At 30.0% G+C, this 18,309-nt stretch overlaps 2 protein-coding genes across 6 annotated transcripts; both read right to left on the bottom strand.

The window, feature by feature from the left end:
* Positions 1 to 291: 291 nt before the first annotated feature.
* On the bottom strand, positions 292 to 11,176 carry LOC110601007 (CRAL-TRIO domain-containing protein YKL091C). 3 transcript variants are annotated; one of them, XM_043950972.1, is made up of 7 exons: positions 9,585 to 11,176; positions 9,232 to 9,487; positions 7,805 to 7,841; positions 5,683 to 5,800; positions 5,080 to 5,190; positions 4,398 to 4,546; positions 292 to 380 (listed from the first exon to the last, which is right to left on the bottom strand). In XM_043950972.1, exons 1-6 carry the CDS (start codon positions 9,654 to 9,656, stop codon positions 4,409 to 4,411), a joined length of 732 nt encoding a protein of 243 aa, XP_043806907.1. In that variant the 5' UTR covers positions 9,657 to 11,176; the 3' UTR covers positions 292 to 380; positions 4,398 to 4,408. The 3 variants fall into 3 exon arrangements, with proteins under 3 accessions (XP_043806907.1, XP_021593670.1, XP_021593668.1); XM_021737978.2 differs by lacking the exon at positions 292 to 380 and having other exon boundaries at positions 4,210 to 4,546; positions 9,232 to 9,509; XM_021737976.2 differs by lacking the exon at positions 292 to 380 and having other exon boundaries at positions 4,210 to 4,546.
* Positions 11,177 to 11,486: 310 nt separating this feature from the next.
* Positions 11,487 to 17,958, bottom strand: LOC110601596 (two-component response regulator ORR21). Of its 3 annotated transcripts, none has more exons than XM_021738785.2 (6): positions 17,331 to 17,956; positions 16,262 to 16,414; positions 15,780 to 16,178; positions 15,577 to 15,653; positions 13,641 to 14,792; positions 11,487 to 11,910 (listed from the first exon to the last, which is right to left on the bottom strand). In XM_021738785.2, the coding sequence occupies exons 1-5, from the start codon at positions 17,518 to 17,520 to the stop codon at positions 13,641 to 13,643; spliced, it is 1,971 nt and encodes a 656-aa protein (XP_021594477.1). In that variant the 5' UTR covers positions 17,521 to 17,956; the 3' UTR covers positions 11,487 to 11,910. The 3 variants fall into 3 exon arrangements, with proteins under 3 accessions (XP_021594477.1, XP_021594476.1, XP_021594478.1); XM_021738784.2 differs by having other exon boundaries at positions 11,487 to 11,900; positions 17,331 to 17,954; XM_021738786.2 differs by lacking the exon at positions 16,262 to 16,414 and having other exon boundaries at positions 11,487 to 11,900; positions 17,331 to 17,958.
* Between the last annotated feature and the right edge of the window lie 351 nt (positions 17,959 to 18,309).

Genomic DNA, 18,309 nt, shown 5'->3' with positions numbered 1-18,309 from the left:
ATAATTTTAAATATTTATTTTATTTATTTTTTGACTTAAATTAAAACATATTAATAACAATGACTTTTTCATAAAAATTAGAAATCTAACAATAATTTTTCTCAAAATAAAATAAATATGCTAAGAGATCCTAAAAGTATAATAATAATAATAATAATAATAATATTATTATTATTATTATTATTATTATTATTATTATTATTATTATTATTATTATTATTATTATTATTATTATTATTATTATTATTATTATTATTATTATTATTATTATTATTATTATTGTGCAATCTTTTTCATTCTTAACGGTTGTTAGCGACTGCGAATTCATATTTTCTCATTTGGCGGCTTTATCCTCCTGCGGCGTAAAATGACCGTTTTCCCTGAAATTAGAGGACAATATTAAAAGGAAAATTATTTTTTAAATATTAAAATTTTAATTTTGATATAAATTATTTTAAAATATAATAAATAAAAGGATATATTTATAATTTTAAAATTTTCTTCAATTTAAATAGAAAATAGAAATGGATTACAAAACTTATTTTGTTTTTAATATTTTTTCTTCTATTTTCTTATCCATATAAAATTAAATAAAAAATAAAATTATTTTTAAAATTTTTCTTTTTTTATTTTTAATTTCTTATCCAGTCAACATTTGATTGGGTATTGGCATTAATTGAAGAGACTTCTCTATCTCGCCTAACATTCTCACTTGCTCAACTTTTGGCTTAAATTTTCATTAATTGCTAATTCAATGTATAATAAATAAAACTGTTGTGTTTGTACCAAGTGGACCGTAATAATCTAATGTGTGAGTTTTAATGAATGCACGTTGAGAAAAGTCATGAGAGCGCACGTGAAGAAAAGTCACGAGAGTGCACGTGAGTGTGCTGTTTGTGCACATACAGTTGCGAAGGCAGAAATTTAAGATGTGTACAATATTTCTGAGATAAATTATACAATACATCTCTGAATTTTAAATATGGTTTTTTATTTATTGTTTAATTTTTTTTATCATTAATTTTTTTTTAATTTTAATTAAAAAAATTAATTATTTAAGATATAATTATTGACATTATTAATAAATTAATAATTATATTTTAAAAATTAATTAAAATATTTTTATTTTTTCTTTATCTCACTGAATAATTCTACCTTCTTTTTTTTATCAAAATATAGTAAAAGAGTCTTTTTTTTAATTTTTCTTTTTTGATTTTTTTATTATTATTATTTTAAAACAATAAAGAAAAAAGGGAAAGTGATTTTATTTTTCTTTCAGAAAAATAAAGGATAGTTTATTTTATTAATAAAGAAAATAAATAATAATGTTTTAATAGATTTGGAAAAAAATAAAAATATTTTAATAAAAAGAGAAAAAATTATTTTATTGATGAAAAAAAAATATTTTAATAAATTTAAACATATTTTAATAGATTTATGAAAATATAGAAACAAATTTATTAATAATGATAATATCTAAAAATTAAGAAATTTTATTTAAAGTAAAATTATATTTTAAAATTTTTTTTTATTTTTTATTTAATTTCAACGAAAATAAAAAAATGAAATTACTATTCTATTGAGATAAAAAATAATAGAAAAAATAAAAATATTTTAATAAATTTTTAAAAATATAAATATTAACTTATTAATAATGTAATATTTATAGAATAAATAATAAATTTCTCTTTTAATTATGTACTCTTTTCATCTTATAATTTTTTATCCTTTTTCATATATATTAAAAAATATAATTTTTTATTAATTTTTTAATTATATATATTTTTAAAAAATTAAATTTTATTAAATATTCAAAATATTTTTAAAAAAAATTTTAAAATAAATTAAAAATTAAATATAGTTATAATAATTAATTAATATTTTATTATAATATAAAAAATAATAATTTTGAGAAAAAATTGAGAGAAATTAGTAAAAATTAAAAATATTTCTTTATCCACAATAGCAGGTTTTCAAATTAAAAATATTGAAAATTTTTTTCTCTTTTTTATTTTATTTATCTCTTATTTTTATAATTAAATTAATAAAATATTATATCATATTTTATTATAATGACCGATAAAATTGATTACCGTTAATTATTACTTTTGTTATTAAAATAAAATACTATAACTTTTTATATTATTTTATAGTTATTTTGCAAAATTACTAAAACTCTCCATATTTATTTACGTAATACTTTAATTAAAATTTTTAATATTTTAAATAAATTAGTATTTATATTTTAATAAATTAACATTAATAATCTTAATTATAATATTACATAAATAAATAAATATTATGAAATAAGAGGGAAATAAAAATAAAGAGGAGAAAAGGTAATTCTATTTCTTTTAAACTATAAATTTGCTATTATTGGTAAATTGGATTTTTGTTAAGATAAAATTAAAATTGAAGTATATTTTGATAACAAAATGTTGTTGAGTGGCGAATATAAAATTACTAGTAAGTTTTATTTATTTTATAGAAAATATTTTTTTTAAAAATATTTTCTATATTTTTTGAGATTTGTGATATTTAAAAATTTAATTAATAAAAAATTTAAAATAAATAATTTTAGAAAAATAATTTTTTCCTTAGAAAGAAAAATAATTTTTTCCTTAGAAAGAAAAATTATTTTGTCCGTATATTCTTATCAAGATGTTTATATATAAATTTATTAATAAATTTTATTTTTAAATTAAAATTAAATAATAAAAAATAAATTATTTTTTAAAAAAATATTTAATATAAAATATTTTTTATAAATGAATAAAATCTTAAAATTTGCTGGACGGATGATATAATTTACACAATATATCTAATTTCACTAATTTTAGAAAAGTTTTTGTCTGTATACACTGTGTGACAATGTTTTCAAGTTTTAAGTACAACCACAAAAAAATCCATATAAATAAAATTTTAAAATTTAAATTAACTTGCCATCTAAAATTTTTAATATGAGCCTTTTGTTTTTTTTTTTTTTTTTCTCCCAGTTGGTAACCTACCATCCATACAAACACTAATTGATTTTAATTATATTTTTAAAAAAAATCTAATACTGTTATCTATTAAATTCATTTTTTTAAATTTAAAATTTTTTAATATAAATAGACCATAAAAACCCACTAAATAATTTAAGGATTATCTATAAAAAAATTTGTTTCTAAAATTTAGAATTTATTTTTAAAATTTTTTTTAACAAATAAAAACTATCACTAATCATTTGTTAATAATAAAAGTGATATATAAAAATAAATTAAATAATTTTTATAAATAAATTTTTTAAAAATTAAGTAAAATAGTTGGAATTAAAACTTTAGATTAAAAAATAAATTTTATGGATTGCAAAAGAATAGGGATGCACATGTGCGTAGAAGTGGTAAGGGATATTTTATTTATGTGCGAATTATTATTATATTTATAATTTTTTTAAAAAATTATTAATTTATTTTTATATTATAATTATTTTATTAAAATATTTATATATTTTATAAAATTAATTTTATTTATTTATTTATTAAAAATATTATTATTTAATTCATTTTAATTCGATAAATTAAATAGTATAAATATTTAAAAATATAACAATTAAATAATTTTATTAACTAAGTAATATAAATATTTAAAATAAGTTAATGAAATTTTTTTAAAAAATTAAAAATTTTAAGAATAATTTTTAAATAAAAATTAACTAATTAAAAAAATAGACAACTTAATAATAGCTTTTTTCTTATTTATTTGGGTCAACGGAGAATAATCTAACACCTAAAAAATTTCAATTTCAATTTAGTAGTAAATGCTTGTAAAAAATTTCAATTTAGTCCTTATCAATAAAAGTTTTGTTTATTTTTTCATCTTTGAGCTTCCTATTTCTTTTGCTCCTAATTTTAATTTTTTCCTCCATAACAAGCATTTTAAAAAATCCATGCAAATGCCTAGTGGGGTATAATTTCAAAGCTAAATGCTAAAATCATACGGAGAATGCAGTGCCTGTTTTGATGCACCACTAATATCTCATCCAAATGTATTTAAAATACCATCATAAACTAAGAATACCTAATTGCAAATTCTCTTTCCCAAAATTTCTTTGAGAAGGGCTCTAGTCAGCATTGATGAAAATGTATTTAAATTGGAATTAGCTTGTTATTCACAATAATTATATCATTCATACATAAAATTACTATGCACTTTATATGAAAAATCCAGTTCAGAAATCGAAAAGTTTATTAAAAGATTTCAAGTTCAAGTACTTCACGAAGGTTACAGTGAGCAGTATTTTATTATTTAGCTTATTAGGAAAGGTTATGAAAAGGGTGAATATTACCTACGGTTATGGAGCTTATTAAATGAGTAGATAAAAAATTTCACTATTTATAGCAGCCTCTCCTTTTTACCTATTTTAGGATCAATCTTCCAACAAGGGCAATATAACATCTTGGAGAGCTACAAGATTTGATCGACCACCGTACTCTTCTGGTAAGGTATCTTCACCAATTTCCTTAATAAGGTTTCTTCTTTCTTCTTCTTTGCTGACAATTACAATCTGCATTTATAATGGCAAATGCACAGGGTTATTGCCACATCCACCAGAAGTTACATGCCAAAAGCTTATAAAAGCACAACACAATATGTTGTATATTTGTCAAGTTTTATAGGCGTAGACAGAGTAGAAGTGTGAGACTAACCTACAATATTAGCAACACACGTATGCACTCATATTATAATCACAATAGATAAAGAGGTACGAAAAATTTAACATGATTGGACTTTAAGGTCTACATCACGAGTAAAGCAAAGATAAAATTTCACTATAATGAGAAAAAGAGAAATACAATTCCTTAGAACTCTAAAAACTCTAAACTTAATGTATTTTCTAAAATCTCACATAAAATACAAGGCAAGAAAAAAGTAATATTATTGGCCCTCGCCATCAGTTCCCAACACAGATTCCCACTTTTTATTCAATTTGAGTCCAAGCGCAAAATTTTTGTGGTGGGTCACAATTGGCCTATAAAAAAATATATCTAAAATTCAAACTGCATAAATAACAAGAAAGCTTAAACAATAAACAGATACCTTTTCCAGTGTTGCTTTGTCGAGAAATCGAGAAATCATCTTCCAAACACTGACGAAGAATCTTGGCATATTCAAAATGAAAAGCTTCGCCAATCGCTCTGGATAGTAACCCTGCACAACTATCATGATGATGTGAATATCTATAAAAACATTTAAAAGGCCTAGCATATGGGATCTACTCCATCACTAGATGCCTCCCATCCAAGTAGACCCTCCTCCTTCCTTTCACCTTCCCAAGTCCCAAAACCCCACAAATATTCAAAAAACACCTATCATGCAAGCAAAATCTTAATTATTTGACAGAAATGAGATTGATAATCTGCTTAAACTTTTGAGCCCCAGAAAACAGCACCAACACAAGATTTTCACATGAGCTTTACCTCTGTTCTTGTCTTTGTTTTCAATTTAAAACACTAGCTAGACAGACTCACCAAACACTTTGTATAAAGTTACCAAATTCAGTTTAGGTTTGCTTAATTTCTTATGTTATCAATGAACAAAGTTTTCCTATTCCTTCTCATTATGCTGTCACGTTTCTCAGCCTTCTGTTCCCTCCCAAGAGAAATATTTTCATATAGTGAAATTTGTATATGAAAGAGTTACCTGCAATACTTGAAATCCAGCGATAAATGCACGCACATCAACATTCTTATAGGTTACGTGTTGCAGATCAAGAACAGCAACTAACTTCTCATTTCCTATTTCTCTTCCTTTGAATCCACTGAAACAAAGTCAACAAACCCCTTAAAAATCTTTTCTTTTTTCCCTTTTCAGGAACAGTACTTTACAAAGAGTAAGTAAACAACAGGAAGCATATCTGTATATATTATATTAAGCTGGATTCTAAAATAGGTTATGCAGAGATTGATATGTATTTAGATTCATATGGTTATACCAAATGATACTTTTAAACTTGTATATTTGTGTCAGATGACACATTTAATATATTTTAGTTTTATTTTCAAGTTATATTTTCATATTTAATATTACTAATTAATATGTCCATAATAAATGAAATTTATTATTTTTATTATTATAATTTATATATGACCTTTTAATTTCCTATCATTACCATTAATACATTACTTTTTAATTTCCTATTATTATTATTAGGATGTGACTTTTTAATTTCCTATTATTATTATTAGGATGTGACTTTTTAATTTCCTATTATTATTATTAGGATGACTTTGTTGGGATTGTAAGATTTGATATGCATGAGATTCCAACATGGGTTCCACCTAATAGCCCATTTGGTATAGGCTTGAAGACGGACAAGGGGAGAAAGTAAATGGGGAGCTGATGCTTGCTGTGTGGTATGGTACTCAAGCTGATGAAACGTTCCCTGATGCTTGGCACTCTGATGCTGTAACTCCCACAGATAGTTCCTCCACTATCTCTGCACAAATACGCTCTAAAGTTTACCATTCTCCAAGATTATGGTATGTTCGTGTTAATGTGATTAATAATAATTTATTTATAAATTTTTTAATATACTCCTATGTATTAAAAAATTAAAATTTATTAATAATTTAAGAGTTTGATATTTGCGTTAGATAAAATTTATTACTATAAGCTCTCTATAAAGATATTGAGCTTGTAACTCTCTTTGGCTATGGGAACCTCAAGGTCGAAAAAGATAGCAATACTTCTGGTGAGCTTATTAATGGAATCTATCGTATCTAAGATGAGTTTTAAGACTCCTCAATCCTCTTGTATAGATAGAAGTTAGATAAGAGTTATTCAAATGTTGAGATTCTTTTATTCAAGTGATTCTCTTTCTTCACTGTCACCACCATTGCTGCCACCGCTATCTACAACTATTAAAACTTCCTAAAAATATAGTTCTTTGAATGAAATCTGTTATTGGATATAAATAATATATGATAGTAAGTACTAAAATTTTTAATTTTCTTTAACAATTAAATTTATTGATGCATGATTTTCTACTTAACTAATCTTTAAGATCTTTAAATTTCTCACTTTAGAATTGGAAATCATGCATATTAGTTGGATTTCTAATTCTCCTCCATAGTTATTTTTTTTTATTTTAAGGCAATAGATTGTATATTTAATTAATAGTTTTTTCTTATATTATTTTGAATTTCAGTTATAAAATAATATATTATGATCTGTTCTCCATCGATCAATCGTTTCAAGTTCAAAATCTAGATATAAATGAGAAAATATTTTACTCCTCTAAGCAGGGTGAATTTATAAAAAAAATAAAACTTTATACTATTCTATATAATAATAATATAGAATATTTTAATATCCGCACAACGTACAGACAAACCACTAGTTTTGAAGATATCAAAATATCCACTCTTTAGGTCATACTAACACTATAAATAAGCAGTAGCCATCGTTTTTTGGTTAAATATTCATTCAATATCTTTTACCTGTTCAGTACACAGCACCATTGCCAATTAACATATATAAATAACAGTAAATAATCATAATTTTGCCAAATAGAATTAAATCATTAAGCACTAAATCACGGTCTAAATATCACATTTATATGCTGCAATGCTTCCATATAAGAAAGAGGAATTCAGGATCATTTTCCCCATGCCAAACTTTGATTAAGAGGGGAAAAAGGAAAAAAAAAAAAAACACAATGCCCTCAAAACCATCATAATAGCAAATTACTTAATTCCTCCAGATAAACCTCAAACTGAAAATTAATCTATCACATTCAGTACAATTCAATTTCAATTATTACCTTGCAATTGCTTTGTCTAGCAGATGAACGACGAACTCTGCACCGAGAGGCAAAACAAAATGAATAAAACATTTACTTGCATTTTGTTGTAATGATAATGAAAAATGTTCTTTATGCCCAAATCATTTTTATGATATCAACAGTAAAATTAGGCCTACTTTAACCTTAAATGATTGGTACCGCCATATAAAACCTTAATACTTCTTTTAAACGATTGGCTAGGGGCTTTATTCTCATTCACAATATACAAAAATCATTAACAAGCCTTAAACAATGAAGTTCCCCTTTTTTGCCTCTGTCACTACCATGTGTTTGGCTTCTATACTAGGCAAAGCAAACGTGGCAAAGCTGCTTTCCAGCTAATGACAACCACAGGGAATGAAAACATATCCAATCAAAGATATGGATAATCTGAGTCCACACAACCAATAACACTGGGACTTGTATTCCTATCCCTATCATACGTTAAAACCGACATTCATCTGTTTCACAGTCGGCCAATGAAACGTTCTCAAGATTTTCCATCAACCTACTTACAACACTGACCACTAGAGCTCCCCATTTGACTAAAAATCATATGTATTATGAAAACACCAAGCATATAAATGTTAGACTTCATTTCATTCAAAATATCATATTGAAAGGAGTGGTTCAAGTATGCTGGAGATGATTGAAAAATCTTCTAAGTTGGTGCTGAGGCAATTTAAGTCAAGGTCAACATTTGTTATAGTGTCTTGAGTTTATGGCCATAATGCAATCATGAAAGGATCAAATGAATCTTTGAATTTGCTTCAAGAAATGAAGTAAGAATCACGTGGTTTCAGTAAAAACAGAGATAATCTTCTCAGTCTTTGAATTAATGAATCTTGCCAAGATTTTTCTCAATATACGACTTCGATCTTTTCATCATCGTATCCATTACCATATGGTGGTGAGTGAACATCACAAGTGATTGGTTCAAATACTCAGCTTGTAATATCAGAGTGAGTGAGATTTGTAGATAATGGGTCAATTGAGTTGAAAGCCATCAATTCAAGAAACATTTTAACGGCCAAATTGCAGAATGATCTAAATGGATTTATACAATAATGGAAGGAAACATGATAAAATTGTGTAAAAGAATCATTTCCGGGACAAACAAAAAGTGAATTGCTAAAGTCCAAGCAGTCCTATTCAGTATTCATTACCCAATATTTATGCAAAACTTCACTTGTGCTGGTGTATATATGCCCCATAAATGCGACAACCTAGGTTGAAACGCATCATTGCAACAATCAAAGCAGTCTAATTTTCTAGAACTTGATCACATGCATAAGCCATTATAGGCTAATCTTGTTCGTTAGACCTAAAATTTAACAAATGCATGACTCAGTAGGCTAATAAACCCTGAAAAATTGAATGGAGTTATAGAGTTCAGCTATAGTTACTCTTGAACTGGAGAAGATCCTTTGATGGAAAGTGCTTGTTTAATTTCCCAATCAACACTGGATTTCCCTCCTTCGATAAGCCTTGCAAATATACCTTTCTTGTTTCTAATTCATCATGAACTTCAGATTCTGGGATAAACCCATTTGGAACAAATGCAGCCCTCCATTTTTGCCACTGAACAAACATCTTAGCTGCCTTTTCTGGGTCCATTGATCTTGCAATCAAGAATCTCATTAACGTTGGGTCCCCATACTTCTGCAAATCCAAACGCATACATCTACTAAACTGAGCCCAAGTACACTACTTTATAAACATATCTACATTTAAACGTTCAGCATTATTGGAAAGGTACCTGGGTGCAAGAGCCAAGCTTCTCCACTGATTTCCTCATCTGGATCAGTGCAATTTCCCGGGTTCTCTCCATTTGGGACAATATGGATAACTATGGCGATTGTCTGGGTTCAAATTTATATCAACAGAGAGAAAGAGAGAGCTGTTGACCCTGCCTCAAATGGGTCGCTTGTCTACGAGTTCAAAACTTGGAATTGAATAAGAGAGTATGAGTTGACAAAATGGACGAATGCTCAGAAAATTACAGAATTGGTCACTTTATTCATGGAAAATGGTTAAATCAGAGACAAATTGAGCGGTGACGGCAAGATTGGTCTAAGATTTGTTGCGGAAGCACCAAAGCAGCACCACGTTAAGATGAGAAATTTGCGACATGCTGACGCATATTTCGCAAAAATTTTCAATTTAATAACATATGATGAGTCACCTTCAAATGTAAGGAGGAAAAAAATTATTAAAAAATAATAATAATAATAAAAAAGAACCTACCAAGAAGTTAACACTTCTTGACGCCATAGCCGGTGTACGGGTTCTAGTTGTTTATATATATATAGGGGTTCAAGCATTAAATAATGGACTTGTTATTCAATCATATTCTGATTTCCCACAGATCCCAGGAGCTTTTTTAAGCAACTTGAACCCAAAGAAACAGCTTATAGTATGCTCCACCTTTAATTTGCATATCTGTCTCCTCTATATGTCATTCGATTTTTTTATCTCTTCAGCATTAAACATTAGTACTTTTTTCAACTTTCCACATGCATGGGATTCTAACGTGATTTGATTTCCTCTAATTATTTCGGGATGACGTTATCGACTTACTGTAGTTTCACTTATACGTACATGTACATTAGACTATACCTTTATATACTCGTATATCAGTATGCAATTGTATGTATAAGTTCGAAGAAATTTAGAAAAAATAAAACAAAACAAAAATATTCATTAACATTTTTCGTGTATATCCAAATATAGTTGTTGACTGGCGCTAAGTAAATCGATAAGGTGATGACATAAAGACAAGCCAGTGACTAAAGAGTTCATAAACAATGTACGTGATAAAAAAATAATATAAAACGCTGGTCAAAAAATGAGGCCTGACGCAGCTATGGATCTATCTAAACTGGAACTATTGGAACGTTATTGAGAAAATAATAATAATAATAAAGTATAGGAATGATTTTGAGAAGAATTGTCCGCAATTGGAAAACTATATAATATATTATACTTGATATAAATATAATTCCAGCACATTTATGGGTAGTGTTAAGCTGTTCATATAAATTATACTAATATTTTACAAGCAGCTAGTCCACACTCGATATGCATTAATAAATAAGAAAATTTTTAAATTAAATTCAATTTGTTATGGATCCAAAATACAATAAAATAGATTTTATTTATTTACTTATAATAAAATTCATTTATTTATAATCTATTCATGAATCAAAACCTAACTAATATCATGATCCTCGTTACCATTTTCAAGATCTGGCTTCAAACAAGACACGCAGCAGCAGCCTCACCTGAGGTGGTCGATTCCAATTTCGAATCATTAGAAAAATCCACCCCAAATCTCCTCTGAAGCCCGACCCAATACGCCTCGACCATCATTTCAGACATTAGGACATCTGAGCCCTATTGGTACATCTATTGAATGAATAATTAATATCATAATAAAACACATCATAATCAATGATAATTATATAATTATTATATAAAAAAAAAAAAAAACAGCTGTGCTATGGCTGGAAAAAAAAAATCTGCTAAATAATTTTTCCCAACTCATGCTTCTCACAATAGTTGGGGATAGAATTCTTAATCTCGTGGCATAAGCAGCAAAAGCAGTTCCTAAATCACAACGAAGCGAGGAAGGAGAAATCATTATAACCTGCCAACGAAATAAAGAGAATCGCACTTCCTGAATGAATAGCATAATATACACAAATTAGCATTTCCATCATCTTACCCAAATAACCACACAGCTAAGATAGCAAGATGCCATCATGTGGGCCTTCAATTCAAGCTGTTGAAATCTAAAACAAACTTTTTTTTCTTACGGACTAGTGAAAAGGAACTACTTCTTGATGCATGTAGAGCTTCGCCCCAGCACTTCAACTGAAATTCACATAATATGTAAAATATTTCTTTTCAATGCTATAAATACTGGGGAGGCTTCATACTTTGTCTGAGAACGACGCAGGCACTGGAAATTAAGCCCACAACAAATGATAAACTTACACTTGAATCCCTTCTGACATCAAATAATCTGTACTTCCATGAAAAATTAATTTGCCCTCCACCACACAAATAGAGCCTGTTATCAACCAAAGAAAATAAAAACTAGATTAGATAATCAACCTATGATCAGCACAGCCAGAACAAAATAAAGTGTCTGGATGATGGAGCGTGCAAAACAACACCAAAAGGAAAGTGTAGACAAAATCCAAGAACAATATGCCATTTCAAACAATGCAGATAATACTACTCTCACGTGTCTAGAAACAAAATTGAATAGCATGGTGTTAAATGTGTTGAAACGACATGCTATGGTCAAAAACGGTGCGTTTGTTTTCTAATGAAACACTATACACTCATGAAACACTGCACTTCACTCATGCCCTCACGGTGCTGTTTTGTTTGCAAGAGCAGCACAAGTTTCTAGCTTTTCTTCTCTCCCTCACAGCTGCACATTACCTGTTGTAACAAACTCATAAAATTCCAGATTGTATTCTTTATTCTTTCTAGAGTGTTCTCTGTAAATGTATATATACATGAGCACAGATGAATAAAATCAGTGGAGAATTACCTCCTTTTCTACTCTATTTCTGCCTAAATTTTGCACATGGTTTCATTCGAATGCATTGAGCAGTATGCTTACATTCCAATGCATCAAGTGTTATGCTTTTGATTGTTACTTTTTGCTGGACAGGATTTAGTAGCTGAAACAAAAGTACTAAACAGCAAGGAAAAACCATCAGGTTTGGCTCACAATGGACATGGAACAAAATGCAGGACACACAAATAGGCAAGCCAAAAAGAAAAGGATGGACACCATCTATGCTTTTCTGCATTTAGGTAGATACTGCTACATCATATCAAATTATTACTTTGGCCAAGCAGCAGTCTGAGATTTGCAAGCCATTCCAGAATTAGTGTTATCATATGAAATTTTGTGTGCAAATGAACTGTTCACTTCTTTTTCAGGTAACATTAATTTAGAAGTTCTACAGTTGGACGTTACACGAACCACCATTAATATATTGTTAACCATTAGCCTCACCATCAACTTAAAAGCAACCTGAACACGCCCATGATCCCCAACTGGAGTTGCACATGAAGACCAGATAGCAAATTGTCAATGAAAAACAATATTGGCACAATTTGCTAACAAATTAAGAACCTAATATGGCCACTCCTACACATTCTTTTGCAGGTAAAAATCCAGTCTGATAACATCTAATGATTGCCAATGGAAGTGAATGCAATAACTATAATGAAAATTAAAATTCAAACTCATACACTTTAAACATGTCAACTCCCACAAATCATGGCAACTTTTTTAAAGTTCATATATAACCTCAAGTTGATGTCTTGAAGATCAAGAAAAGCTTCTTCTCAATCAGTAAATATATTGAGTTGTCAATTTTAGAAATCATCACACATACAAATAAACATGTGTTCAGGTGCCATACTTCTACAACTTGACTAGTACTTATCAAATGACAGAAAGGGCAACAAAGATACTATCCGACTATCACAGCAAAACAAATTAAGAATTCAATCTATTTAACTTTCAAGTGCTATCACAACTTTAAATCCAAAACAAAAAATACAATTTTATGATTTTAACTACAAATGGTTAAATGAATAAATGAATAAAAAAATCCACCACATTTTACAAGCAAATTAAACAAAGGTGATGAGGAAAAAGATTAAAATTATCTCTCTTTTTTTTTTTTGATTCAGGGGGTGGGGGTGACAATCAACAACACTGTATAACTCCTGACACACAGGCAATGCAAGGACAAATTTAAGTCAGACCCAAGTGACTTACCTATTCTGTGAAAACACTCATAAGATCACTTGGAGGAAATTGCTGCAATACTGAGACTCCCACTCTTGCATTATCTGTGAATTCCATATTTGGTTCCTGCTTTACTTTACTGCCATTGTTATCTCCAAAAATTTTTCCTCGGCTCAGATTGCTAATTGGTACTGTAAATTCATCCACTGTAAACTGGCTTGGAAGGATAGTCCCTTTACCAACACATCCAAGGTACCTAAGTGGTCCTTGATCAAGAACTTCACCCGACTTAGCACCATAAGTGCCCTGGACATCACTAATATTAGAAGCAAGCCCTGGTAAATGTCTATCAGCTCCAGAGGTAATGGTTGAATTTTGAACTTGACGATTGATGCCACTGTCAGCATTGACAGAACATGATGATGCAGAAGGAGATATGGAAGCAGAGACTGAGTACCCACTAACAACACCTGTAGTTTTTTGATTCCCAATTGGTGCATGCCCAATATTCAATGATGATTGTGATAATAGAAGGCTGTAATCAATGACAGCATTCCTGTTAAAGTTGCAACTCTGATTGACTGAAGAAGGACTATTTCCTGCCTGAAAACTCGCTGATGATTGAGAAGGGACCACAAGGCAAGACGGCTGCACATTAATTGAAAGACTGGCCTCTGATAGTGACTGCTGCTGTGGTTGTTGCTGATGTAACATGTCCATCAACATGTTACCATTTTGAGTACCCACACCTCCAAGATTTGTATTAGGCCCTACCATGCCAAGGCTATTAGAAGGCCAGGCACCAAACTTTGAAGCAACTTCTTCAACAGGTGTCATATTTTGTCGGAAAGGTTTAGAAATATTGGATTGGCATTTTACTAATGGCTGACCAAATGCCACACCATGTTCAACAGGAATACACTTGGGACCCTGCATGGATGCTTGTAAAAGAGCCGGTTGGTCCATTGTTGTAACCAGGCTACCTGCTGGTCGACCAAGAAGCTCTGCATGCAGTGCTGCTAATGTTTGTGGAGGAATCTGACCTGAGGCAGCCAAAGCCTGAATGTCAAACCTTCCAAGTGAATTAAGGTTTATATTTGGGTCCAAGGGGCCACAGAATGTATTAGGAATCCCGCCATGTTGAGCAACCCCACTTAATCTCTTCAGATATAGTCTAAACTTCTGCACAATGACATCACACTAAAGAATGTAAATGCAACAAATACAACTTCATCCATCATAACACGGTTGTTCCTACTGTTAACTACTGATAAAAAGTAATTTTGTTGGTTAGTTAAGTATCTTAGAGAAAAATGAAGGGACTCACGAGCATCACTGATCCAATTTCAGTCTCACTTCACTTCTATTGAATTTCAAATTCAAACTAGTTGCAATTTTAAAATGTCCCAGAGTACTTTGCCCAGGCTATCATATTAGTACAACACTGCTGGATGGAACTTTAGCCAGGGATCATGGTAGAAGTGAAGGACAATTTTTTTTTTGTCATGCATATCTATCCCTGATGTTTTTGCTGCAATCTGTGACAAGGTCATTTTCCTATAGAAAAAATTACCATTTGGTCCCTCTAGTATAGGAAAATTTATTAGTTAGTCTCTCAATTTTGAGAAATACATTAAAACATCCCTGAGGTTTTAAAAAAAATTATACCAATTAGTCTCTCCATTAATTTTTGCCATTAAGTGTTATGGAAAAGTCTAAAATGCCCTTAATATGAAGGAAGTAATTAGTAGACATTTTTATAAAACTGAGAGACTAATCAAAAAGCTTTCACGTACCACAATGACTAAATAGTAAAACCCTTATAGCTAAAACTAATAGAAGACCTAATTAGTAGATTTTTTAAAACATCAAAAGCTTTTTAATATATTTTTCAAAACCAAAAGGATAACTAATAAATTTTACTATGTCACTAGGACAAAAATTCTGGCATGGGTTAGAGCCAAACCTGCAAATGACTTGCAACATTTTCTCTGGTTAAACCAGGTACATTCATCAATTCTAGAATTCTCTTAGGTACAGCCTCTGAAATTATATAAAAAAAAAAATCAAAAAATTACAATTAGCAAAAAAGATACAGTTGCCATTCACAACTTTGCTCCTAAAATAACTTTTTTAAAAAAAGAAAAGGCAAAGCATTGAATATCATACTATCAATTCCAAGCTGGTTTACGGCACTGACAAATTGTTGATGAAGCTCCACAGACCATACAACACGTGGTTTCTTTGATGTAGAGGGATCATCATTTTCTGGTTCGCCATCATCTTCATCTTTGGAACTGCTCCTCTTTTTCTGTCCCTTCAAAACTCCTTCTGTTCCCTCATTAACAGAAGAAGCATATTCAGCATCATCATTTACCTGTTTATTCCGATCATTATCTTCCAGGCTTCCAGAAGGTTCAAGATCTTTATTTTCATGCCACTTTTTCCTAACAACATGCTGCCATATATTCTTGAGCTCTTCTTCACGTATAGGTTTAATCAAATAATCACAAGCTCCATGTCTAATCCCCTTCATTACAGCACTTGTTCTTCGATCAGCAGACATCACTGAAATACAGATAATCACACAAAATTATTAATCCACAGGTACAAATTTGAAAACCCTTACAGATGCAGAATCAAACACTCACTAATAACAGGAAGGTCCATTTCTAGGCCAACATGCTCAAGAAGTTTAAATCCATCCATATCAGGCATATGAACATCACTTAGTACCACATCAAAACAGCCTTTCTTTTCCCTAAGAAGATCCAACGCGACTTTGGCCTCGGAACAACTCGTAACTGCAACCATTAAAACAAGCTAGATAAACCTTTCGCGTTATACAGCAGATACAAAAGCATGCTGTTGTGTCTGGCAGAACAATTCAGGAAATCAACAAAACTAAAATTAAGTGTCATGAGAATAAAGGGAAAAAATGAGTGTCTAACAGGTCATGTAGCTCATGTTTTACCGAGAACATATGCAAGGAGACAATTACTGTGGACAAAATGATATCAAACTCAAATAATAAACTAAACGATATTCAATTTTAATGTACTTAAAGCTTTAAACCAAGGTTTACAAAAAGGGAACATTTGTGTTTCAACAATTGAGCATCAAAGTGGGGCCTCAGATAAATTCTCAACACATCATTTTGTGCATTATGGAATCTTAGAAAGTCAACTCCATAAATTTGATTTTCATGAGTATTTGCTGATAAAACAACGTTACCCTAAACATCATTGGTTTTCATTCTTGCTTAAATTGACCTCCAACCAAGAAGGCATTACAACACTCAATTAAAAATAGACTAACAAGAGGGTAAATCAGATTCTTTAGGGCTAACACTCATTTCACGTGCATTCATAGGGTACTTACAATGAGATACCCAAAGAGCAAAATGATAACGCACACAATTTAAGAGGAAAGGAGAGAGAAATTTTAATACACTAGCCAATAGCTGTGATCAAATTCACACTACTTCTGTCCATTTCGTTCTTAAGTAGTAGACGCTGGATACAAATTCAACATCTCTTTTGGACCATTTCACAAAGAATGACAACGACAATGCCAACAGTAAATACTTGAGATAGTATCTTTTAAAATCGCTAACCCTAAAAACTATTAAACTTCTCCATAATGCTTCAATTTTCTTCAAACAGTATGAAATTTAAGTATAACTAGTAAAATAGTAAGTTTCCAACCTAGCAAACTAACCGTGATAAAGGCAACGGCGAAGCATCTGCTCAAGAATCCTCAAGCATGTAGTATCATCATCCACTACCAAAACACGTAAGCCAGCCGGAAACTGATCAGACACCACTCCATCAGCAGCAGCAACTTTACAATAACCATAGTTACTGGCAGTCGCGCTCACAATAGACGCTGCTCGCTGCAAAGCAGCCATTTCTAGCAAAAAACACACGCAAAGAAGTTACAGTGAAGTCTCTGACACTCCCTGTCAACGTGATCAAACCCTAATCACACTCCATAACAGTAAATTGCAGCAGTCGAGAGCTGAAACTGAGCATACTGGTCAGTGGAAGAGTGAAATCGAGTAAAATAGAGCTAGATCTATGGGGGAAAAACCTAGAAATGGAGTAAAATTGGAGAAAAAGCGAAGAAGTAGGGATTGCAGTGAGATGTTTGTGAAAAAATCCGTTGGAAAGTGAGAGAAAATTGGGGGAAATTACGGGATTCTGTTGATTGAGAAGCGTTGAATTTGGGAGGGAGAGAGACAGAGAAATAAACAAAGGGAAAGGAAGGAAGAGTGTGAGGTAACGCCAGAAATAGGAAATGAGGAAATTTAGAGCAATTAATTAATAAAAAGATAATTTGGAAGGGAATTTGAGGAAAAGATAAGATAATTGGAGGAGAGGGAATGAGTTGTAATTAGAGTGTGGTCCCCACCAGCTGCCGAGAACAAAGGCACTGGTTGGTTGGTTCGCGTGCGGTTTCTGGGTCCGTACACTCGTTGCTTTTGCCTTATTGGTACTGTCTCTGTCTATTTTAATTTTCGTCCATTTTCTAGCTATCCAAACACAGGATTTTGATCCGACACCAAAAAAAAAATAAACACAGAGAATTTTTGGAGAGGGATTCAAAATTTTATCTGATTATTTTTATTTTATGAATTTTACAAAATTTAATAATTCATATTTATAAATTTATATATAATTTTTGTATTCATTTTTAT

The sequence above is a fragment of the Manihot esculenta genome, chromosome 15 (assembly GCF_001659605.2).
Source record: "Manihot esculenta cultivar AM560-2 chromosome 15, M.esculenta_v8, whole genome shotgun sequence".
Classification (NCBI taxonomy): Eukaryota; Viridiplantae; Streptophyta; class Magnoliopsida; order Malpighiales; family Euphorbiaceae; genus Manihot; species Manihot esculenta.
This window is presented reverse-complemented; position numbering and strand designations above follow the sequence as displayed.